This window comes from Ambystoma mexicanum, chromosome 10 (assembly GCF_040938575.1).
Source record: "Ambystoma mexicanum isolate Mex_15411 chromosome 10, UKY_AmexF1_1, whole genome shotgun sequence".
NCBI lineage: Eukaryota > Metazoa > Chordata > Amphibia > Caudata > Ambystomatidae > Ambystoma > Ambystoma mexicanum.
In genome coordinates this window covers 1269839560-1269864586 of record NC_090932.1, presented here as the reverse complement: position 1 = coordinate 1269864586, position 25027 = coordinate 1269839560, and the positions used below count along the sequence as shown (strand labels likewise).

Sequence of the window (25027 nt, the reverse complement as noted above, 5' to 3'; positions counted from 1 at the left end):
TTGTCTTGATCGCTCGGCTGCATTTAACACAAGTTGTCACAATGTACTACTGGGTCTGGTGGAACAATCCGTAATTGTATCTGTGCCCAGAAACGGTGCAGGGATTTTGTCTCATAAGTGTGAGAGATCAGAAATGAGAGACACACAAAGTTGTAATGTTTTACACATTAGACATTCTATTAAAATAAAAGGGGTTTGGATAAAAACCTTCCTATCCCTATCCAAATGAGTTTCTCTGCCTATGAAATTATACTAGGGAACAGTCTGTGTCTCGTCAGCCAACTTAAACAAACTGTCCTTGTGTCCAAAACATATCTGACACTCACACTAAAAATGAACAAAATGTGCAAGGTAAATGTCCCTGCTTTACACTTTTGCACAAATAAGTGCAAAAAACAAATATATAAACCCAACAGGGCAATCATTGTATCCAGGGAATGGTTCCCTTCCCCTGAATTGTCTCAGGTAGAATATAGCAAGTGTTCAACTCAATCAATATAGTTTCTTAGGAGTAGTAGAAATGGCTCTTTCATTTAACACTTCCTCAAGATGAAAATGTCTCTTCCAAACAAATGGTGTTTCATGAATGGCAAAGTATCTCTTGGAAACTTAAGTAATGATGTTTTCAGCACTTCCTTAGGGATGATGACACTATTGTCCTCCCCAAGCGATAACTCCCCAAGAATAGTGGAAATGTCTCTCCTATAAAACACTTTCATGAGGATGACAAAGAGTATCTTCTCAAAAGAAATTTATGATTTTTGCAAAGATGGCACAAAAAGTGTCTCTTTCACTTAGCAACTTATTGTTGAGGATTTCCTGGTTTACCCCCCAACCAGGAACTGTTTTACAATGTCTTTTCTTCTTTCACATACTTTGGCTGGATTACCTGGGGCACTCCCTTGTCAGGTATCCACCTGCTCTTGGTTAGGTAACTCCCTGGTGTACTCTCCTGCCAGGTATCTCCCCTTCCCCCAAAGACTCACTGCCTGATGCAACACTCTCACAAGGTCTTATCAGACTGCTTTTCCTTCTGGCCTTGATAGATCCATGGTGTACTCTCCTGCCAGGTATCTCCCCCAAAAGGCCCTCTGTGGTTCTCAAGATCCTCTGGTATACTCCCCTGCCAGGTATTCCCCTTCAGGACTATAAAGGTCTCCTGGTGTACTCTCCTGCCAGGCATCTCCCTTTGCCCCAAAGGCTCACTGCCGGATGTAACACCTTCACCTTGCAACCTTTCAGTTCTTACTCCTTCACTGCTTTATACCCCATTGGCTGCAGTCATTACTTGTTCCCACATTGACATCCCTTACATGGAGACTTGTTCAAGTTTTGCTCTTCAATTTCATTAATACTGCTCATTGGCTTGTGGGAATGCTTATTCAAATCTTCTCCATATTGAACTATTATATATGAAGAGTTGTGAAGATCTTGCCTTTTAATTACTCCACTAGTAATGTTTATTTGCTTTTCACAATATTTACTCCAACATTCCCCATATTGACATCCCTTATATGGAGACTTGTGTAAACTTAGTCTTTTAATTTTATATGGCGGGCATTCGGAACAGCTTGGTAAATGCTGGTACACCTGTCGGTGCGCCATGAGACTCCCAACACTCCAGGGCAGACTCACCAGTGTTTCTTGGCATTCTCGACCCTTGATGCACTGCTGCCATTATGTTTGCGCGGTGGGAAAGCATTCCCCGCACTCCAGGTACCTCTCCGGTCTTACTGCCGGCTTATCTCTCACTCGCCGGTGTGATTGTTGCTTTGCAGTGTGACCGCACTCCTGACAGCCTTCTCCTTGCTGCCGGCTCCTTAGCGGTCCATCCTCTGTACCTGTCACGCCGGTCCCGGTCTCTCTCCACTCCGGTAGGAAGAGCATGTGTCGGTCTCTGGTTCTGCTTCCCGTGCGCCAACTCTGCATCTCTTCTCTCTTTCTGTTCCATTCTGCTTTAGAAGCAACATTTTTAAATGTCCCACACAGCTGACTGGTATCCCAACAACTAGTCTGCACATTCAGCTTAGTGTCCTTTCCGCTCTACATCAACTCCTGTCTCCTCTTCCTTGTCCCAGTATTATAGGTTTTATGGGACTTGGGGTCCATTGGAGATTGGAACTTTGTAAAGCTACAATGTTTTGGATTTTCATTTAAGTCAAAATGGTTAGACATAGAAGATGGTCTATGAATATTATGTGCACATGAAGGGTGAATGCTATCCTGCTGAAGGTGTCTGGCAAGAAGAGGTCTTTGAGTTTTATTATTAACAGGATAGGTATATTGAGAATATGCTATCAAGAAATCGGGGATTATTGGATCTTCTTCACATAGAAGAGGAGAATACCGCGTCTCTCCTGATGGGGTCACCACTTCTCCCCGACAGCCATCTCCTCCCATGTGATCCTCCCTCATAATACCACCCCCAGCGTAATGATCAGGCAGCGGTTTCCTTCTCCTGGCCACATGGGAGGAGATTTTAGACTGGGGATCAGTAATGAGTCATCACATTAGGTTCACAGACTGAAGTGCTGTCAGCATTCCTTTGAGCAGATGCGGCAAGAAACCTGTTTTCATAGGATGCCAGTGTTTATCCAGTTAATTTCATAATAAGTGGACTGTTCAATCTACATGGTTACAGTTGTCTTCAATGATTACATCACGTTATCAATAGATTTCTGACTTTGGGAGTAAATAATGAGTCTAACCCGATGACAGATTTTAACGAGAATCTTTGTTCCAGCTGTGCGTAGCGTTTTCACAGACTATATGTGGAACAGATGTTAGCGTCTCTTCAAACCATTACCCACTTGAAGGAATATGCACATGCAAGTTGTGCCTAGTTTGATCACTTGACATAGGCATGTGCCAGACATGACACACTGTGCATGTGACAAATCAACTTTTGGGGCACCAGTGGTCCAGGGATAAATATCGGTTTCTAAACCATCAATCAGCCCCACACCTCCAGTATACCAGAAGCGATCCGAACATTATGGAACACAAGTAAATTATGAACCTCCTTGTCCAATTTTGGTAACGTGGATAGAACGGCAGGCTTATCCCCACAAGGTCGTGGATCGTTGTTTAGTTGTAATACAGCGAAAATACAATTATTAACCAATGATAAAAGGGACTGTCTAGTCAAGGTCAATCTACTTTATTAGTATTACAACAGACAGTTCTAGCACACTACAAAATACAGTCCACCCTGTAAAGGAACACAGAGGAACACAGAGGATAGACAGTTTCACAAAGAAAGGGATGCAGTCTGGATACTGACAGGAGGGTAGTCGGTAAGGCAATCAGTCTTAACTGTTCAAGGTTATTTGGTTTGAGCACCAAGGGAGCAAGGGGTTGTAAATGTCAGTAGGGGCCTTCGGAGAAGAACTAGAGGGACAGAACCACAATGTACCTGGTGCTTGAGACGATCTTCATGCTCGACAGCGTGGAGTCGGTTCCAGGACGTTTTGCATCTCCTGCAACAAAGTTCAAGACTGGAGAAAGCTGCAGGTATCAAGCAGAAGGCAGTTCGGCAAGCGAGGCTGGACGGGCTGGTCTACACCGCGGCTCAGGGACAAGAATTGTTGTCTTTGTGCTGGTTGGTGGAACGGGAATGCTGGTCAAAGCATCTCGGATGGCTTTAGTGACTGCAGCATGACAACAATCAGTGGTGCATCCGGTCACATTTCGAGGGCTCGACTGCATCGAAAATGTCCTTAAAAGATGGATGCCCTCTTTTAAAGCCAAATGGGCCCCAGTAATTGGTGGAGGCTAAGACTACCTTAAGGAACCAATCTGGGTTCCCCACCAACAATCTTCTGTTATGCGTGAGGTCAAGACCAGAGTGCTTTCCAACATGAAAGGTAAGAGGTGACAACATGTATGCCTAAGTCCCACGCATCTTCCTGTCTGTTGTAGATCAAAGCGTCTCTCTGGTTAACTGAGCCCTCTGTGGCTCTTGATCAAAGCACAAGTCTCCCTTGAAATTTGTGATTAGAACAGACTTCTGTCTCTCTCAAATCATATACCTGTCCCTCTTAAAGGGAGCTTGCCTACTGTAAACAGTTGTCCCAGACATGACCTTCACTGCCCTTCGTACAGCGGGGTGGGAGCTAGCTTCAAGGTGACACATAGTATATCAAAGAGGTGTTAGTTTTCCTGCCCACTGTTAAGTTCTGTGACCAGGTCTATTCGCAGGCCTGCTTCAATTAACTCTCAGCAGTATGTGCCGCCACCACACAGAACTTAAGACAATAGAACAGGGCAGATCCATGGAGCCTCTGATATTTAATTAGGCTCACTATTGTAGGGGGAAGGTGTTGCCCTTCTCCTATGGATGTTTTAGTGCACCCCTCACTGTCACCTGTCAAATAAACGTTACAGGGAGGACTGCGACTGCAGGCTGTGTCCCCCTGAGAACACTGGACTATGGGCCTCATTACGAGTTTGGAGGGAGCCATGCCCTGCCTCCAAACCGGGCTCCTTTACCCGGTTCCTGCAATGGGGACTTACCGGGTCATTCCGAGAGAGGAGGATCCGGCAAGTCCTCCTTGCAGGAACCATTCCCCATTCCCATTGAGCCCCTATAGTCCACACAAAAGCGAACATCAGTCTTACCACCACTGGTCTTTTTAGGGACCAGTACCACTGGGCTAGCCAGGGGCTCAGGGATGGCTCTTTCACTCCTAGGGACAACATCTTGAAAACTTCCTCCTTGATGGTTTCCCTGACCTTATCGGACATCTAGTAAATCCTACTCTTCACTGGCTTATTGTCTCCAGTGTCCACATAATGGGGGCCCCAATCTACGTGACCAGAAGTCAGTGAAAACAGACCGGCAAACTGTCTCAGTAAACAGCGACAGTCTGTCAGTTGCAATTCTGACAGGTCTGTTGCAAGGTTGACACCTTCAAATGACCCATCTGTGGCTTCAGTGTGAAAAAGGTCTGGGCGGGAATCGGTCTGCTCCTCAGTCTCTCCGTCAGTCACTAATGCCATGACCAAGTCATCCCGGCTATAATGGGGTTTTAGCCGGTTGACGTGAAAGACCCTGCCCATCTGTTTAGGTCCTTTCACGTCGATAAGATAATTCACCTCACTGACCTTTTCCAGCACACAGTAAGGCCCAGTCCACTTGTCCTGAAGGGCACTGGGTTTGACGGGCTCCAAAATCCACACCCACTGGCCTGGAGAACAGAATGTCACTGTGGCCTGTTCCATGTATTTTGCCATTCTAGACCAAAGGCCGAGTACATAGTACACCACATCGCGTGTAGGGGATGAGAGTTTGCTTTCCTGTCTCTCTTTCACTAGACTGAGAGGACCTCGTACAGGATGTCCAAACAGAAGCTCAAAGGGGCTAAACCCTGTAGGCGAACAAAAGGCATGGCAGGAGAGTATCCCATTTTCTCCTCAGGTGCTCTTCCAAGCCACCTATCATGCCTTTCAGGGTCTTGTTGAACCATTCAACAAGCCCATTTATTTGGGGGTGGAAGGATGTGGAGAACCTATAGGTGACTCCACACTCTTCCCGCATGGCCTTCATATACGCTGATATGAAGTTTGATCCCCTGTGAGAAGTGACTTCCTTGGGAAATCCAACACAGGAGAATATCCCAATCAGAGCCTTCACAACCACGGGGGCTTTGATGCTCCTCAGAGGGACAGCATCAGGGTATCTAGTGGTGTGGTCTAATCACCCCCAAGATATATCTGTTCCTTGAGCTGGTTTGGGGATCCAAAGGACCCACAATATCCGTGCCTATTCTTTTGAAAGGCCACCCAATCACGGGTAGTGGAATTAAGGGGACCTTTGTGGCACCACCTGACTTGCCAGAAGCTTGACAAGTCGGTCAGGATCGGACAAATTCCTTAACATTTACGCCAAATTGCAGCCAGTAAAAGTGTGCAGACAACCAGTCTGATGTCTTCGTCACTCCCAAGTGACCCGCTAAAGCAATTTGGTGAGCCAAATCTAAAAGGAACTTTCTGTGGAATTGGGGAATCACCAACCTCCTGGTGCCATCACCCTCCAAGTCTTTTGGCTCACTGTACAGGAGTCCACCCTCCCAGTACACTTTGTACAGTCTAGGGGCCTTGCCCTTAGGCTGCTCCTCCTCCTGCTTCCGCATACCCGCCAGAATGGGACACTCTTTCTGATCTGTGAAGAAGTCAGTCTAGCCAGGGCCCCCAGCTGATGCAAACTCATCCAGCTTGTGCAGGCTCTTCAGATCTGCACCCACCTGGACCTCCACCTCAGGTTCCTGTGCCAGGCAACTCTGAAGTGACTATGTCCCCTGCTACCAAAGTAGGGTCCCCAGCGGCTACTAGCCCCTCTCCCGCAGGAGTAGGCGGCTCAGTAGTCTGTGGAACTGGACTAGGGGCTACCGGCCACGCCAGTCCTTCCAACAAGCCCTCTGGAAGCAGTCCAGGCCCTAAGGCTCTGAGAGTGTTCAATCTGGCGATCTCTTCGGCCCCCGATCGGGTAGCCGCCGCAACTATGTCAGGATACAAAAGATCATTACCCAACCAACATGAGACAGGGATGGAGTCTTTCACCGATACACGGCGCTGTGTCATTTCACCTCGCCAGCTGAACTCTACTATCGCCAAGGGGCACTTACTCTTTCCATCAAACCCACTTACGCTACAATCAGGCCGATCAATATACTAGCCTGGCTTTACCCACTGCATGGTGACAGCAGTGACACTAGCTGCAGCGTCTCGGACCGCAGGAGTTTTGTGTCCATATATATAGTCACATGTTCTAGAGTTGAGTATTATTGAGAACTGGGATCTCTTCTGGAGACTTGGTACTGTTCCCACTCAGTGTAACCAATCCACATCCAGCCACTCCCTGGCCTAGTGGGAAGTCCTTCTCTAAGAGGTCCACACTAATGATGGCCTCTTCCACAAGCCCAACATTCACTATGGCTTGCTTGGGTAAGTAAGCAAGTAGGATGCCCTTTCCTATGGCCCAGCTCCTTACACACAAAACAACCTTGGGGTGTTGAGAACGCAGGTGTCCCAGTGTTAGGGGGGCCTGTGCTCTTCCTTTCGGTGTGGTCGGCTGAACTAGAGTTTCGGGATTTCCCTTTGTTCTTTTGGGGGAATCGTACAAAAATGTCGACCTGGGAATTGCGACAGATGAAAAAAGCGACTTTGTTTTTTTAAACCCCCCCCCTTACACCACATATACATGTGGGAGGGTTTAGAGTATAATATTAATATGGGGGCTGGGGGCCTGTGGGAGGTCTCCCCCGCATATATATGTGGTGTAAGGGTTAAAAAAATAAAAGTTGGCTTTTTCGGCTGTCACAATAATCACATAGATCCCTTTTTTGCACCTGACTTTGAATAGGATTGGGTTGGACCTTTGGCCTTCCCATCCTTGTTTACTTTTTTGTCCGCCGATTTATCTTGCGGTTTGGGTGCACTCGCCTGGACGTTTTAATGGACTTGAGTACTCACAAACCTGTCGGCAACCTTTGCAAGCTCCATAGGGTGTGTGATAGTCTTGTCCACAAGAAGCTGGTGTAGGTCAAGCTCACAATTTTGCTCACATGCAATCAAATTGTACATCCCTTTAAATATGTCAACTTTGTTACCAGTCACCCACCCGCTCAGATATTTCAACGGCAAGTGTTTGAACGCTTCATGTCTGCCCCCTTTCCTTCTGAGCTCTCTAAAGCTCTTGAGATACTGTTCTGGGGTTTTACAGAACTTCCTGTGGAGGGCAGCCTTCATGCTGCATGGGTCTTTCCTCAGGAGTTAACTGAAGAATTGCATCAGTCGCTGGTGTCTTCAAGCGACTCATCAGGGCTCTACCCCACAGTACCTCATCCACCTTCTGTAGCTGAAAAGCCAGCTTGAGCATTTCAAACCAGTCAAAAATATCCTTCCCCACTTCATAATCCTGTACTAAGTCTTTGGAGATGTGCAGTCGGGGCTTATCACGGGCACACTGGTTGAGGTGGATCTGTTCGCCTCCTTGTCCTCCTGTTTCTGTTCCTCTAGTGCTAGTCTCCTCTCCTCGAGCAGGCGCTTTCTAGTCACTACCTTATTAACAGCTGGAATAATTACTGGGCCACTTAAGGACTGTGCTGAAGCCTGGGACCTGCGGGATGCCGCACTACCCCCTGTCCCCACTGACACTCTCGAGTGTTGAGAAACCACATTTGCCCCCCGGTGGGATGATTGGCGAGAAATACTGCTCATGCGGTTGTCCTCTTTATTTTCCCCCACCGGAAGGTCTTGTCCGTTCAGGTACACAGGGCTCAGTCCAACCGCCCTCGGTCCTACCCAAGCTAGGAGGCTGGTCAGCAACTCAGGTTTATTAACCTTAGTGCTGTGGGGAAGTCCCCTCTCTTGACATAAGACACCCAAGACATCCTTGGTCATGCCTTTTACAGTCTCCATGTCAAGCTCCATGACTATTACTAATGCCTAGTAGTGACTAAATAGTGACTAAATGTTGTCTGCAACAGCACCTTTATCGTTGGGTCACTAAGCTATGCGCAAGGCTCCAACACATCTGACAGCTTGCCACCAATGTGACAAATCAACTTCCGGGGCACCAGTGGTCCAGGGATAAATATCTGTTTCTAAACCATCAATCAGCCCCACACCTCTAGTACACCAGAAGGGATATGAACAGATTGGAATATAAGTAAATTATAAACTACCTTTTCCAATTTTGATAATGTGGACGGAACGGCAGCCTTATCTCCGCAAGGTTGTGAATCATTGGTTATTTGTAACACAGAGAAAATAAAATGATTACCAAATGATAAAAGGGACTGTCTAGTGAAGGTTGTATAAACAGATCTAAAGTATTATTATTACACCAGACAGTTCTAGCACACCACAAAATACAGCCCACCCTGTAAAGGAACACAGAGGACAGACAGTTACACCAAGGAAAGGGATACACTCTGGATACTGACAGGAGGGTAGTCGGTAAAGCAATCAGTCTTATAAATTCAAGATTGTTTGGTTTCAGCACCAAGGGTACAAGGGCTTGTGTCACTAGGGGACTTCAGAGAAGGATCAGGGGGACAGAACCACAATGTACCTGGTGCTCGAGATGATCGTGATGCTCAATAGCGTTCAGTCAGTTCCAGGACACTTTGCAGCTCCTGCAACAGAGTTCAAGACGGGAGTCCGCTGCGGGTATCAGGGGGCAGGCAGTTCGTCAAGCGAGGCTATGGGGCCGGCTGCAGGCTGGTCTACACAGTGGTTCTGGGTCACGAATTGTTGTCTCTGTGCTAGTTGGCAGAATCTGGAATGCTGGTCGAGGTGTCTCGGATGGCTTTAGTGACTGCAGCGTGACAACAGTCAGTGGTGTAGCCGGTCACGTTTTGAGGGCTCGACTGCCTCAAAAATGTCCTTAAATGTCCTTAAAAGATGGATGCTGGTTGATGCTTGTTGTGGCACTCCTACTAGGGCTCATGTCATCGTTTAAGGTGGATGGGCCAAAGCTGAGGAGAGTGTTTGCAGGCAATGGCTTTATCCTAGGTTCAGAGACTCTCTGGCACTTCCCACCTAGGAAGCTTGCTGGCAGAACCTAGCAGGGCACACTATGTGCTGGCTGGGTACTGGTTCTGGAGCTGCTGGACAGGACCTCTGAGTCTGGTATCTCCCTCTGTTCCCTGGGAGATATTTAGGGAAGGAATCTTGTTTCCCTCTTGGAAATCCGGGCCTTCCTTCACTGGTGGAAGCTGTAAGGTAGACTGTACCTTCAGCAAGGGTCCAAATGAGTCCTTCTTCTTACTCCTTTCCAAGTCATCGGATGAACTGGTAAGTGAGGTGCTCAGCCCTCTTTTAAATCCAAATTGGCCCCAGTGATTGGTGCAGGCTACGCCTACCTTAAGGAACCAGTCCGTGGTCCCCACCAACAATCGTCTGTTATACGTGAGGTCAGGACCAGAGTGCTTTGCAACAGAAAAGGTAAGAGGTGACAACATGTACTCATAAGTCCCACCATCTTCCTGTCTGTTGTAGATCAAAGTGTCTCTCTGGTTAACTGAGCCCTCTGTGGCTCTTGATAAAAGTGCAGGTCTCCCTTGACGTTTGTGGTGAGAACAGACTTCTGTCTCCCTCAAATCACATAATTAATCCCTCTGAAAGGGAGTTTGCCTTCTGTAAACAGTTGTCCCAGATATGACCTTCACTGCCCTTCGTACAGAGGGGTGGGAGCTAGCTTCAAGGTGACACATTGCATTTCAAAGAGGTGTTAGTTTTCCAGCCCATTTTTAAGTTCTGTGACCAGGCCCATTGGCAGGCCTGCTTCGATTAACTGTCATCAGTATGCGCCGCCGCCACACAGAAGGTAGGAGGTGGGAGGAGGAAGGTGTTGCCCTTCTCCTCTGAGTGTTTTCGTGCAGCCCTCCCTGTCACCTGTCAAAAAATGTGACAGGGATGACTGAGCCTGTAGGCTGTGTCCCCCAGGGTACACTGGACTATGTGTCTGTTGTGCAGCGAGCATTAGAAAATGAGTGCGGATTAGCCCCACACATTCTCGGAGGTGTATCTCCCATCATTCCATTTCCTAAAAAATCATCAGAAATGAATCCCAGGCGAGTGCACACTCCCCGTGCGAATGGTCGAATCCCTCACATTGCACATCCCACGGTTTACAGAAAACCCGAAATTAATTAAACATGAGACGCGAATCACAAGGAGTCAAACGCGTCCAGCATTGCATTGAAGTCGGAATTTTATGTACAGCAGGTTGCAAGTAAGAGGTAAACCTGACATTCCACCATAAAGATGCATACAGTTTTTTTGCAATTAATAAGAACCAAATACTTAAACTTAGTTCACATTGATTTTCACAGATTTAATAACAGCACCTTGGGGCACACCAGAAGGCAGAGGCTTGATGTTTTCAATGGCATTTGCGATTGGGAACAAAAACCAAAAAGGAAATGAAATGACATGACAAGAGTCACTCTTGATTGGAAAAAGAGAGAGGTAATTGAAATTATTTGTGGACGGCTAACATGATTGGTCTAATAAATGGGGTCTCGAGATGCTACTGCGGCACTTGTTTTTACCTCATTTCAGGTAACTATGGGCCCGATAAAATCGGAGCAACTTTTGAAATTGTCCTCTCACGCTGCAAAATAAGGAGAGGTACACATTTTTTTTAAAAAAACTAAAATTAAAGAGGTATTATTAAATCAGTTGTGAGTGAGGCTGACATACATTACATTAGATTTTTGCATTTGTTTGTTGTTTTTCTAGTCTTTAACAACTTGCCCTGAGAAACACTTAACAGAAGGAAATTAGAACTGAATATGTCGAAACTAGCCGTATGAAGGATCCAATGACAGAAAGCAGTTGTCAATGCATAGAAGACGGCTGTCTTAGTCAACCACCTTTTTCATTCGTGACTGCTGTTTCTATGTAGCTGCTTTTGTATATGCAGTCAGATTAATGTACTGGTATTTTGGGTTTGTTCATTCATTTAATTGTGTTAATTTGTTCACATTTGAATTATATCATGAATGTGTTTTATGTTCTATATTTCAAGTCAATAGGATGTTGAACAATGTGAACAATGTGTATCGTTTATAGATGAATTGGGACACACATTTGATTGAAGAAATCGTATATTCTTAATGTTTTAGTCAGAGCGTTGTTTACACCCATGAATGAAGTTTATTCTAATTTCTTATGAAATTCTGAACTATCATAAAAGGGTTTTATGTTAATTATATTTTTCTAAAAAAATGTATGCTTTGGTATTAAAAAATGTCATAGCTCTTGAAGGCACACCCCTGCACGCTCACACCAGAAGAAATACAGCCTGTTATGGAAAAAGGCCCGAGACACGCTTGCAAGGATAACACATTTAATTCTACAAAAATAGGAATGCATCAGCACAAAACTCTGCTGCTGCTGAACGTTCTGAGGTCTGTTGTGTGCAGTATATTATAAGCGCAAACAGCATCACTAATGACGTAATCATATATAGTACAATTCTACAACACTGATTGCAGGAGGCCTATAGATGCAGGGCCTACTCCATATGCCAGGCCATTGGTCCATCTTCTTCTGTCCATCTTTGTTCATCTGGGTGTTGCTGGGCTTGTCAACCATGGTGAGCTGACCTAACAATGAATTAGCTACTTTGACACACAATGTTATTCTTATGATTGTAACAATGCACCTGGCAGATACAGGGATAAGCTCGGGGGAGAGCAGAGGTCACACTAACTCACACACCCTTCACTCGCTCCCAAACAGATCAGCAACCCCCAAGGTCCTCCACCTTAGTTTTAGGCTATAATTCTGAGGTCCCCCTGCACCTTGATGCACAAATCATGTGACCCATTCCTGAAGACACAATAGCCTTGCCTTTTGATCTTTGTGATCGATCGAGAGGTGTAAACGTTTTATGGTCGGTGGTATGGGTTTGGATGGTGCTGTGGCATGCGGGGGTCATTGGATGAAAGCATGGCAAAGCTGTATTTCTCATGTGGGGATTGTTAGGGGCAGGAGGGCCTTGCTATTTGCTACATGGAATGGTACTGGCAAGAGGCATTCTGCTCCCTTCTCATGACCTGGCTGGAGGAGGCTGTGGATCTCTGAGACCTGGCCAGGGTGTGGTGGTGTTCATGCTCATGTAAGGGGCCTAATACAAACACACAAAATGGTGTTTGCCATGCTTGGGCCTAACTTCTAAGATGGCCGCTTTCTGCCAAGATGGCGTTCACACCTGCATCTACCGTATAGCTTATAATGCATGCACTTTATGTGCAGCCCCCCATGCTCCCTGGATATGCTTTATTAGCGCCTGGTTCTTGTTTGGTAACGCCTAGGGGGGTGGGAAACCCTCTCTCCTTCCAAACATTCTACAGATACTACTAAGAGGGTAGCTGGGGCATCCATGGTAACATTAAAATCAGGTAATTTATCACATATGGCACCTTGTTTCTAATATTTGGCATTGATCTTTGCCTTGGTGTCAATGGTTCATAGGGATAACCCACCTTTCGGTTTGTGGTTCAGCATGTAACTTAGACATATTTGCTAACCGGTGGTGGTTCTTAGGGCTCTGCACTGTTCCCCCTTTTCTTTAACATTTACATATTCCCACTGATCCAGAAGTTTTGTTCTTGTGGCTTTGATCTGTACAACTTCCTAACAATACAAATATTCTGCTTAAGATACAAGACGGCAACAGGAAACCACTAGATCTGTGAGAAACTGTGTGTATTTCTCAATGGATGACTTCCAGATAAAGTTAATTTCTCCCAGTAAAACACAGGTTATTGTGTTCGGTCCAAACAGCCATTACTGGTTGACAAAGTTTTGGCCTAGTATTTTTAGCCTGCTGGCCCGCCGAAGCAATGAGGTCAAGAACATTGAAGTTATGGCAGATAGGAAACTGTCAATGAATGCCCAGAATAGTATAAGAATGCCTGTTCCAGCTAATAATACTGATCATTGGCTAAATATTTAGACTAACCCAAATAAATCATTATCACTTTGGCACTTGATTTTGCGACACAACTACACCAAAGGAGTCTATCAAGGCCACACTGAGTAATCATTAAATCAGCTGAAAAACAATCAGCTGAGGATAGGATTCCTTTGAACTAGTCTCGGCATACACCTTCCTTGAAGCCCTGTGGTCCTTCCATTGGCTTCAGGCGAACTAATCTTGGCATACACCTCCCTCAAAGCCCTGTGTGCCCCTCAATTGGCTTCAGGTGAACTAGTCTTGACATTTTGCTAGTGATTTATACTCAGCATGTGCAACACACACCACGAAGAAAATGACCACCTATGCGCAATTCATAAACAGTTTCAGGACTGTCCCCTCCCATCTTTCCCCTCTACAATATGTCTCGATATTTATGCTCTTTCGCGACCTATCAACTGAGCATTCCTAAAATAATTCACAAATGTGCAGGTGGTCGCCTGCTATAACGCCTCGACTTCAGAATTGTAATTCCTTGCCTGCTGACAATACATGTATCCCTGAGCATGTCAACTTTAGAATGAAGGAGAAGACTTTGCTGTTCATCCAGTACATCTAACAATCGGATTGGATTCAAACAATTGAAACCTCAAAATCTTATTCTTTTCATTGTTATTTTGAATTGGATGGGAATGCTTTCTTTGATTTACCTAGTTATTTAACGAAATTCCCAGATTTGAGCTGGAGATGGTATTTTACAAAAGTATGGTTAACCTCCTTAATACAAATAAAATCTTAGAGTAAATAGGCCTTGTCATTTTTGTAAAACACAATCCATCAAAACTTTGCAAAATATAACACTTGAATGCAATCATTTAAAAGTTTCCAGAGAAATCATTTGGGACATTTTGCTAAGGAATTTAGAGTAAGCCCTGCGGAAACATTATCTCCTTTTCATTCTACTTCACCCCTATGCATGTAGGTTACCTTATTGCTTAGGCTTGTTCCAAAAGGGGATCACATTATACACAACCCTTAGTCCCAGTCCATCTATATCACTGTAGATGGCTGCCCTCTGGAGATTACACCTGCATGCCCAATGAGTCACGGGACTTGCACCTTTTTGTTTAGTTTAGTTTAGTTTAGTTTAGTGTGCTATTCAGATTGTTTTTTCGGAATTTTCATTTGACTTGTGTTTTCTTCTGTACCTCAGAGGTCACGACGATCCTGAGGAAGGCGGGACTTCTTACTCCACCAAAACATAGATCACCCGTACCTATCGATTTAGTCATGTACGAGTGCGACACCCATCTAGATTAGTCCCGGTGTCATACGTAGACCCCGAGTTTAGTCATCTAAGATTCAATTCTTGACATTGGAAAATAATTGACATTTCTTTTTTGAAAAAGCACATAGCTGAACTGAGAACTGAAGTCTAGCTACATATGGTTTCTACCTCCAAGAGGGGGTGAATTGTCTACACTGTACATATTGTACTTATTTTTGAATATTTTTCATACTATTTATCGTCTTTTTCCCTTGAGCAATTGTATTTTGATTCTGTATGAAAATTGTGCATGGGAATACTGATACTTTTTTGTTTATATTGTATATATTGTGTTTGCTCTTGAACTTTGTTATACCTGTACTGTTAGCAGTATTTAACTGCGGTTTGTAATTTACAGATTCTGTGTGTTAGCAATAAAGAAGCTAGTTTTTGAAATTACTTAACAGAATTGAGAATCTGTGGGTCCTTAGATTCTAAAGGACCATAATGAGGACATAGGTGGATATGTCAATAACAAATACATATCACGGAGATTTCCATTCAATAGGAAGTTCAATTCAGGACTTTCCACCAGTTGCGTAATATACAGACTCTCTGGGTAATGCCCTTGATATTGAGGAGACTACTATCAATCTATATGAATGTCTACTGAACCTGTCAGGACACAACCTTGTTTTTGCTTTACTTATATCCCAGTCCTTGACAGAGTAGGGACCCACCCTTTAGTATACTATCTGCAGAAACATTATGGCATATGCTTTTGAATGGCCTTTAAGTGTTTTTACAAATTGATCTTATGTGATTTTTAAAAGAAACCTTGCCTACAGATGTAGACTGATTGGATTTGCCTCTTAATGTTTCTTTTATATTGTGATTTCTTTGTGTGTAATGTATTGTATACATTCTAATGTTTTCTTTTGAATTTGTTCTACATATTGTGAAAAGTTCATTAATGAACTAAAGCAGAATAAAAAAGAAAACAAGTACATCTAACTTTGTGTTTCTGCAGGTAACTTGGATACTTGGCAGCAAGATGAATCGATTGAGTGGCTGTAGCACTATACAAAATGTACAAACTCACATGGTCTTTCACATTTGTGTAATTGGTTGGCAGGCTGAAGAAGGATGGTCTGGAGGGGCTCCCAGAGCTATGCCAGAGGTTAGGATTAATGCTAAACCTTCCAGCCATCACCTCTTTGTTTTTGCTTTGTCACCCACAGTGGGATGGCTATGCCTAGGTGTGGGCCCACAGCCTGCTGGGCCTGGAGACCCAAGCTACACCTCACTAATTGTCCCCAATGGGACCGAAACATGTCTGGGCCTGGCTGGCTTGTGGTCTTGTGCAGGTGTGATGTGAACAAGTAGTTTGGGCTGTCCTGCCCCTCATGGGGTGGCACCAAGCCTGATGTGTATATGCTCTTGGCCCTTTCTGTTATGGCTTGGAAGGCTGAAAAATGATGCTCAGGAGGGTTGCCCAGAGCTATGTCAAAGATTAAGATTAATTCGAAACATGCCAGCCATCACCTCTTTTGTTTTTCCAAAATCATAAACGTATACTAACATGTTGAGATAACAGATTGCACAAGCAAAGTTTTTGTAGTCAGACAACAAGAGCTAAGTACTGAGATGAAGATATTGGTGGATGAAAAAATAGATGGAGGGATGGACAAGTATATATGTGTCAAAGGATCCATAAATAGATGGATAAATTGATAGAAACAACATAGTTGACCAGACGAACAGAAACATGGTTGGGTGGTTGGATGATGACATGCATGGATTTGTAGGTGTATGGACAGACACATGAATCAGTGAATAAACAAAAACATAAATGGGTGGAAGGATGAAAGGTCCATAGATAGGTGGGCGGTGCAGAAACACGTGGATGGGTGGATAAACAAGTGCATGGAAGGATGGATATGTGGGTGGACACAGAGAAAAATGGGTGGTTGGATGGACAGATGGCTTCATGAAAGTTCAGATCATTTATTAAAGACATGCTTTCTTACCCTGCCAAGAAAATCATTCTTCCCCACCAAGTCCCAGTCCCACACTTCCACACTGATAACAGCAGCATCTGGCATGTCGCTTGTCTCCTCGACTTGCCTGTCCATGTCAAACTCCAGTACTTCATCCCAATGTGGGAAGCGAGTCTTCTTAATAATCTGAAAATATGTCAAAGCACATAACATGATCACACGGAAATCAAATAAACCTCGGGTAACAAGATACAAGGCTTGAGCCATCAGGCTCATCGATGTGGGCGAGTGACACAGACAAGTTACCAAACTGGAATTTCATTACATAAAAGTAAGTTATCTGTTGGTAGCAATTTCAGTGGAATGTCATGGAAGATGATATTCCCATGGTCATTGACTATTGCGCTTGAAGAACTGCTCGGAATATACCTAAATTAAATGCCTATGTAGAGGGGAAAGCTCCTTCATATGTATCTGCCAAGTACTGACGCTTATTTCGAGAGGGGTTGTAGACAAAGTATCATAACAGGAAGGGAAAAGTCCTTAGAAATATGTCCAGTGTCACTACTTAAGGGGAAAGATGAGATGCCTCGGAATTAAACAAATGTCCTTTGCTAGAGGGTGGGGATTACTGCTTGGCATATACTGTAAAGACTGGTAGGGGGTGTCTGTACTTCCGCTCTCTATATGGAAGAGGAGAGGCACAGCGGACCCCAGCCAAGATTCTCTATAAGGTAGCAATGGACGAGCAATCAAGGCCTACCTTCTCAGGAGGTGATGCGGGCTGGTTCTTAAGTAAAGTGTAGTCCCCGAACCCCCACAAAGGAATGCCCACACAATGTATTACTGAAAACACAGTCTTTATATAATTAATATTCAAAGGTATGTACACGATCACAATAACGCACTTTTTACTCGGAAGTCAATAATGATAAATATATACAATTCTAAAGTGGTACCACCAATGTTATCAAATCTCATTAAAGTACATCAACTGTACGGTTAAAATGGCACACAGATCAATAATGAAGAAACCAGCAATAGAGATAGGCAGGAACATAAGATGGTTAAAACAATAGACAGAATACTGACCCCTACCACTAGGCACAGTTCTGTGTGGAGATCCCCCCACCTGGGCAACCTGTAAATAAAGATATATCGCACAAGCCCAGTCCATATGTTCAATAGTCTCACTTCCTCCTATTAAGGTTTTACCCCCCCCACAATGTACCTGGCGGAGTAGAGTTCTCCGACGAAGAGTCGACCGATCCTTCTTGAGTGCCTCCCTTTCAGGCGGGAGCCACAGATCGTCGAGAGGTGTCGGGGAACGTGGCGTTCGGTGTCGGGGAATCGACGGCCCTTCTTGAGTGCCCTCCCTTTAAGGCAAGAGTCACGGGTCGTCGAACGTCCGACGGTGAACAGGGTGAACTACGGCAGGGAAGTGGCAGCTTCGTTCCTAGCGGTGCTCATCGACGACAGAGCGTTGGCGTACTGCAAGGAAGAGGCGTGCGGGGCACTTCGGTGACGATAGTTCTGGACCGCAAAGAGATGGTGAAGAACTGTGGCCCAGCAAGGGCGTCGAGTCGTCGGCGTCTCTGTGGTCCTTAGGTGGCGGGAAACCCACCGGTGGATGCCCCTCGGCGCGTCGACGGTCAGGCCTTCTCCAGCGGGAGACAAGCGGGTGACGATGCAGACGAGAGCGTCCGATGATCAATGGAAGTTCTTAGGCAAACGGGAGCACGGCGGCTCCGGTCGGCGATGGCGGTCGTCGACAGTGGCGGACAACAGTCCGAGTGCTTCTCCTTGGAGTTCTGCAGCAGTCCCCGTATCGGGTCGGAAGCCTGTCGAAGGCCTGTCTACCAGTGAGCATTGGCAAAGATCAGCTGTGCACAATGGTCCCTCGTAGCTCGGGAAGAGGGCGCCTTACCAGGTCCTCTCTGGGTCAGTCCTTGGAGGCACAGCAGCTTTCAGATTGTGAAGGAGAGCAACAGCAATTCTTCTCGTCCAGCAGGGCTTCAAGGTCAAGCGTCAGTTAATCCAGTTACTCGTCGTAGTGGACTTCAGCTTCTCAACACCATTCCTAGCAGTGAGAGGTCCCCAGATATACTGCTGATCTCCCATTCATTCCGCTGGGTCACACTCAAGCATCCAATCAGGACTACGGGCATTCACGCAGGCAGGCAGCCAATCAGGCACACGAGGTATTCAGGCCATTCACTTCTCTCCAGACACTCACAACAAGTTATGTGTATTGGGACAAGTACCGAGCCATTCAACACCCCCAGCTGCATTCATACCGGTTTCGGGCAGGGGTGTCTCAGTCATTGTGTCAACCACCAGATACTAGACACCCACAACACAGAATGCATATTCGTCACACATTCTTTTCACCCAGGTCCCACCCACAGGAGGTACCCACAACATACATCGCCGGGAAGGCTCCAGCTAGTCTGGCCGGGCCTTCACAACGACACCATATATGGCATTTCCACCCAACAGCCAGTCAGGAGGAAGGGACAGAGTCAGGGCTTCCCAGGACTTTGGGAAAACAAGGTAATGGGTAATAGAAAGCAAGAGGCCACCGGGGCCATCTTGTTTTCCATCAGGAATCAACGGATCCCAATGGCAGGGCCGGGGTAACCCAAAATGGAGGATACTCCGCGCACCTGTCAAATTCAGCATGGAGCTGCCACCAGCCCATACCCTGCTCTGCAGGCCACCCACAGGTGCCCAAAAACATATACTAGGGGCACAGGGTTGTACCCCTACCCATGGGTGCCATAAGGGTATCCCATGGGTCCGTTCACCAAACCAAAAGAGAGCTGCACCGCCAGGAGTCATACGTGAACTCCTGTGCGGAAAACACGACAGAACACACTATAAAAAGCAGTAAAGGACAAGGATATGGAGGCCCTGTCCCTCCGATGCATTTCCAGCATCACATATACCAAACCTTGTTAATTGTTAGTTATTGAGAACACCTTTGGCTATACAAGATGCCCTTAATGAAAGCCAGGGAATACCCCTTTGGGATATACCAAGTGTCAATGCTTATGGGGTAGTGAGATCCCTGAGAAATACAAAGTGTCACCTCTTAAATGTTATATGATGAAAACCCACAGAGTTTACCATATGTCTTTGTGTATAGGTAGGGCACACCCCCTTATGATATTTCCCTGTTTCACTTCCTGGAGGGATGGCATCGTTTCGGTATATTTTGTCCAAGTCTACAACCAGGGAGTAGTCTGTTGGGATGAAATGACTACTGCTCTGCAGGAGTACACAGATGAGCAATGGATTAAACTCCTACTTAGCTCCACACTACTACTAAACCAGCAGTGATCCAGCAGTAAAAGTGAAACAGGCACAGCCCGCCAGGTATGCCTCCTTCACGCTCTCTTAAGTGGCAGTGACTAGACGACAGGCTATACTCTTCACGAGGAATGTGAACTAGCACAGAAGCAGACCAAAAAACAATAGTACTATGATACCAAAATTAAAGAATGCCCAATCGAGGTTCAATAAGAAATAAATAAATTACTTCAATTAAACTAGAAACTACAAGCAACAAATAAAAACAGTAATGAGCCACACCTGTAAGGGAAAACACAGAGAATGGAGAATGCAGACTTTGAAATAAAGGGACACTCTGGGTTTGAAACCAGGGGTGCACAGGCAGTTATTTCAGCATCATTGTCACAGACGATTTAATTTAAAATAAGTAGAGATGGGGTCTCACTTGTCACTGAGGCCCTTGAAGGTCAACCGGGGGACAGAGCCACTTCAAATACCTTTAAATGCTAGTTCTTGGGGCTCGAAAGTGTCAATTTAGGCTTCTATGTGCTTTTCTACCTTTGAAGTCACCACAAACATGGATCGAGTCAATGGCTTTCAGTGAGTTCAGTTGGTGTTGAGAGGGGTCGAGAAAATTGCTTGCAGCAGATCGAGTTGGTGTCAAGATGGGTAAAGTCGATGGCTTCCAGCGGGTCAAGTCGCATCAAGACAGGCAAGTCGATGGCTTTCACTGAGAGGCAAGTTAGATTGAGTTGCATTGGGATGGGTGATTGGATGTGGTCGGTGGTCTAATCAACATTGAGGCAATTGAGCCAGACTGAAATAGGACTGAAATGGGATAACAGCACCCAGAGCTGGTTCTTGACTTCTGGAGGCCAGGGGGACCCCTTCCAGGGTCTTCAGGGGCAGGGTAAGTCCTTCCTTTTGCAACCCCCAGCCATGTGGTTCTTAGAGTTCACTTGCAGGGTTATGCCACCTCCAGTGAGTAGGTTCCTAGGTACCAGTGGTCTCAGCTGCAGCAGGCCTTGTCCAACCAGTAAATCACCCCCAATGTTTCTATGGGAGGGTCACGGGAAGGGTGTTTCTTCCTCATTGGAGCCTTTATCTTCCCCTCTATGGCACAGGGCTTTGGGGAAGGCTGTAGACCCAATAAAGATGTATCTAACACTTCTTTCTCAGATGTCCAAAGATGATTCAATTAAGTTGGTGGGCTCATGCCCTTAAATAGGCCATCTTCTACGGGGATAAGTCCCCTTGTAGCCTTCTGTAAGGGGCCCAATCCTGGTTGCTGTTTTAGAATGTTCTCCCTGGTGGCAGCATGCCCAGTGTGCTTTGTCTGCAGGAAGTGGAGCAGGGATGCAGCAAGTTTGGGAGCTATAGGAATTCCCAAGTTGGTGGAACCCTTCTCTAACTTGAAAGTTCCACTGCCTACATCAAATAGTTTCTGTTAATTGCCACCCTGGTGTGTTTCTCTTTGGCCTGGCAAGGCCTGTTCTTTGAAGCACTTGACCTCTACCTATCCCATCAGGGTAGATCCTGTCTTCCTGAAAACCCTTTGCTAGGGAACACAAAGGCACTTGCTGGGACAGAGCTCAACTGGTCTGTTTTGGGTGAAACTCAGTCCTATACAGTCAATACACGGGGGGCCTTGACAGGAAGGCCACTTTAAACACAGCTGGAAAGAAAATGACACCAAAACATTTTGGCCAGTGCAATTGTGCAATCCAAGAGACCACCATGTCATAACCAGACATAGCTTATATGTATATTTGTCATTTGCTGACATGTTCTGGGGTCCCCAATTACATGATTTAAGTTGAGATGCCAGACTTCTCACCGTTAAAGGCAGATCCTGGTTGCTGGAATTTGTGTCCCAACAGCTGTTGGTAGGAATGCCAATGTCACCTTTTTGGGGAAAGAAAGAGGCAGGCCAGTGGAGAAACAGCGTGGAAAGCCAATGAGAGGTGAGATAAGTGTCTGCTTGGGAAAGGAGACAGAGTGTCAGATTGGGTGGTAGGGGGAACAGAGAGGGAAGGGTGTGACTGGAGACCAGAGCACTTGGAGGAGAGGAAGGAGGTCTCCTGCGGGTAACAACATGAGGTAAACCGACCTTCAGAGCTCCCTCGTTGGCTGGAAGGCCCCATGGCATCACCTCGCATGTGCTAATTATAAAACTATCACATCTGTGTCAGTACCCTCCAATTCATCATTGGACTGCCATATGTATTCATTCTTCATTAAGAATACTTACAAGCCCACTTTTACCTCAGTGATTTGCTCAGAAGCATGTTGATTATGATGGTATTCACCTGACATGTTTCTGCACCTTCTCAAACTCTGCTGCGAACCTCAAGACTGTTCGTTTTAAGAGTGTGCAAGAAAACCTCACATGGCTCAGTATGATTCTGAACCAGTATCGTTACTCTGGATCTTTACTCTAGAACAGTGGTCTTCCACCTATGGCTCTCCATATGTTTTGGACTATGAATTCTATGATCTTTCACCATTGATTATAATGGCTAGGACTGGTGGAAGTTGTAGTCCAAAACTTCTGGAGAGCCAAAGGTTGCAGACCTTTGCTCTAGAATGTACATTTCAAAATTCTCATTTGGTACTCATGGATGATTGAAATATGCCCCAGTTCTCCAAGATCAGCTCCTTCACAAATAAGGGTGACTGTCGCCCAGTCAGTCAAGATCTATTTATTTCATTATGAGAGATTCCACCTGCCCTCTGTGTTCATCCAGGAATTTTGCACCTTGGAGCAATTGTTTTTTTCATGCTGTTAGGACAGCAATAGGGAGGTACGATTTATGGAACTGGTTTGATGTCCACTCTTTAGTGCATCATGACATTTTCGACCTGTAGTTGCTGGTACAATGTGTACTTGCCATTGGGTTTATGACAGTGGGCAACCTGGGCTCACTGGACCTGGACTAGCCAGCCTCTGCAGGCAGTGACTGGCCTGAGGTGAACTGAAGGACTCGTTTCAGCCCTTTACGACAAGGTAGCAATAAAGTGAGATGAATGGAGATGCAGAACATCAATAATCGAAATGACGCAGGTAGTTGGCAAAAAGTGAACTGTTTTAATATCAATTATCTAAAACAGGGAGTTACAACGGACATCATCCGATGTCGCACAGCAATCTCTCAATTTGCTTCAGAAAAAACATGTATTTTATAACAAAACTCGTCATGGATGACGTGAACCTACATATTTACTAACGTCATCCTACGTGGCAAACTACAAAATCCTAGTGGCAAATGTGATAGGCTCATTGGGAACATCAAGGTATACGTTCCATACTAGTCTAAGAAAGTGATAGGCTCCTTAACATCAGGTGTGGCAACTAAGCCCTCCCCTCAAACAAGTCACTATGAACATCACTAAATACATGACGTCCCATTGGTGACACAATCTATAGGGCTCTCAGTCATGCGCCCCCCCTACAATTTTTTAGCACTCTTGCATTCGTCAGTACTTTTCCACCTACGTTAGCAACACGCAGACTAGACTTCCATGTGCTGGTGAGCTGGTCATAACCATAGCTTCCCACCAATTAGAATATCATCTATCATCACCTCAGTGGTCTGCTGTCAATTAAGGCTTTGAACTCGTCCTTGGAAAAGTTCTTTGCTCTGGAGAATTCAGGGGAGTGAAGGCACGCTCTGGCTTCATGCGTAGGTGCGGTCCGTCATGTTTGTCCAACTTCATCCTTCCACGTGACTGAACACCACAAATTCGAGCTCTGGTACATTTAAAATACTATTTAACAGACCTCTGACATCTTCCTTGTTTTGTCCATGCCTTCTGAACAGGAGTTTTGTTCTTTTACACGATTTGTAACTACTTTCTGCTCATCCAAGTCTGATAAGACCTCAGCTTCTTGGTATCCATCCAACCTCACCTTTCTGAGATTTGCTTCTGTAATTCAATTGCTTTTTCAACTGTGACACACTGGAAAAGAGGCTTTCCTTCTTTTAGTCTAGCTCTGCTATAACACATCGTGGGATCATCCATAATTAATTTGTTAATATATATATATATATACATATATATATGGGATACATTACTCACCGTAATCGTATTTCTGATGCTTGTATCTGCTTAGATTCACATGCTGTGCATAGGCCGACATCTAGTGGAAGCTGCGGAGTATTACAGTTTGTTTTTCGAAACTCGAAAATGGGCGTCGACACAGGCGTGCCAGTAATACTATCCCTAGTGTTACGTCCACTGTACCCAAGATCCCTCACGCGTCTGGGATCCTCAGATTGTATTTTTTCTGACATGAGGAAGCATGAGGAGTAGCGTGAGTACAGATAATCCAAGCAGATAGACAGAAAGGTAAGACTACAAGTAATCATGCGCCTTCTCTCGGAGGGGAGGAAGGGTGGGTCGCATGTGAATCTAAGCAGATACAAGCATCAGAAATACGATTACGGTGAGTAATGTATCCCTTCTGAGGCTTGTGGAATCTGCTTAGATCACATGCTGTGCATAGATTAGCGAGCAGTACCCGAAGAAGGAGGTGGGATGTGAGAAGGGTCATGAGCAAACAGGTGTCTTAGAACCGCTTGTCCCACTTGTGTATCTGTCTTGGAATGAGTGTCAATGCATTAATGCTGAGTAAAAGTGTGAATAAAGCTCCAAGTAGCTGCTTTGCAAATGGTGTCGAGGGGAACATTTGCAATGAAAGCCAGAGTGGCACCAATGCCTCTAGTAGAATGGGCCCTTGGCGTAAAAGGCAGAGTTTTTCCAGAAAGAGAGTAACACAGCTGTATACAGTTGATAATCCACTTCGAGATTGCGCCTTTAGAGACGCGATCCCCCTCTCTGCCTGTAGCTACGGAGACAAACAGTTGATCTGTTTTTCTTAGCGGTCTGGTTTTATTTACATAGTAGAGGACCGCCCTACGCACATCAAGGGTGTGTAGTTTCACCTCAGCCGAGCTTTGCGGGTTCTGGAAGAAAGCCGGAAGCTCGATGGACTGGTTTACATGGAATTTAGATATAAATTTAGGTGAG

The 25027-nt window shown here is 45.4% G+C and overlaps 1 protein-coding gene across 2 annotated transcripts in view; it reads right to left on the bottom strand.

Annotated features, from left to right (window-relative positions):
- The window catches only part of RASAL1 (RAS protein activator like 1), a 1443380-nt gene that overhangs the window by 837322 nt on the left and 581031 nt on the right, over positions 1 to 25027 (bottom strand). For both annotated transcript variants that reach the window (XM_069619245.1, XM_069619246.1), the window contains one exon: positions 16733 to 16888. In XM_069619245.1, the coding sequence (XP_069475346.1) occupies positions 16733 to 16888 (156 nt within the window). The remainder of the gene's footprint in view (positions 1 to 16732; positions 16889 to 25027) is intronic.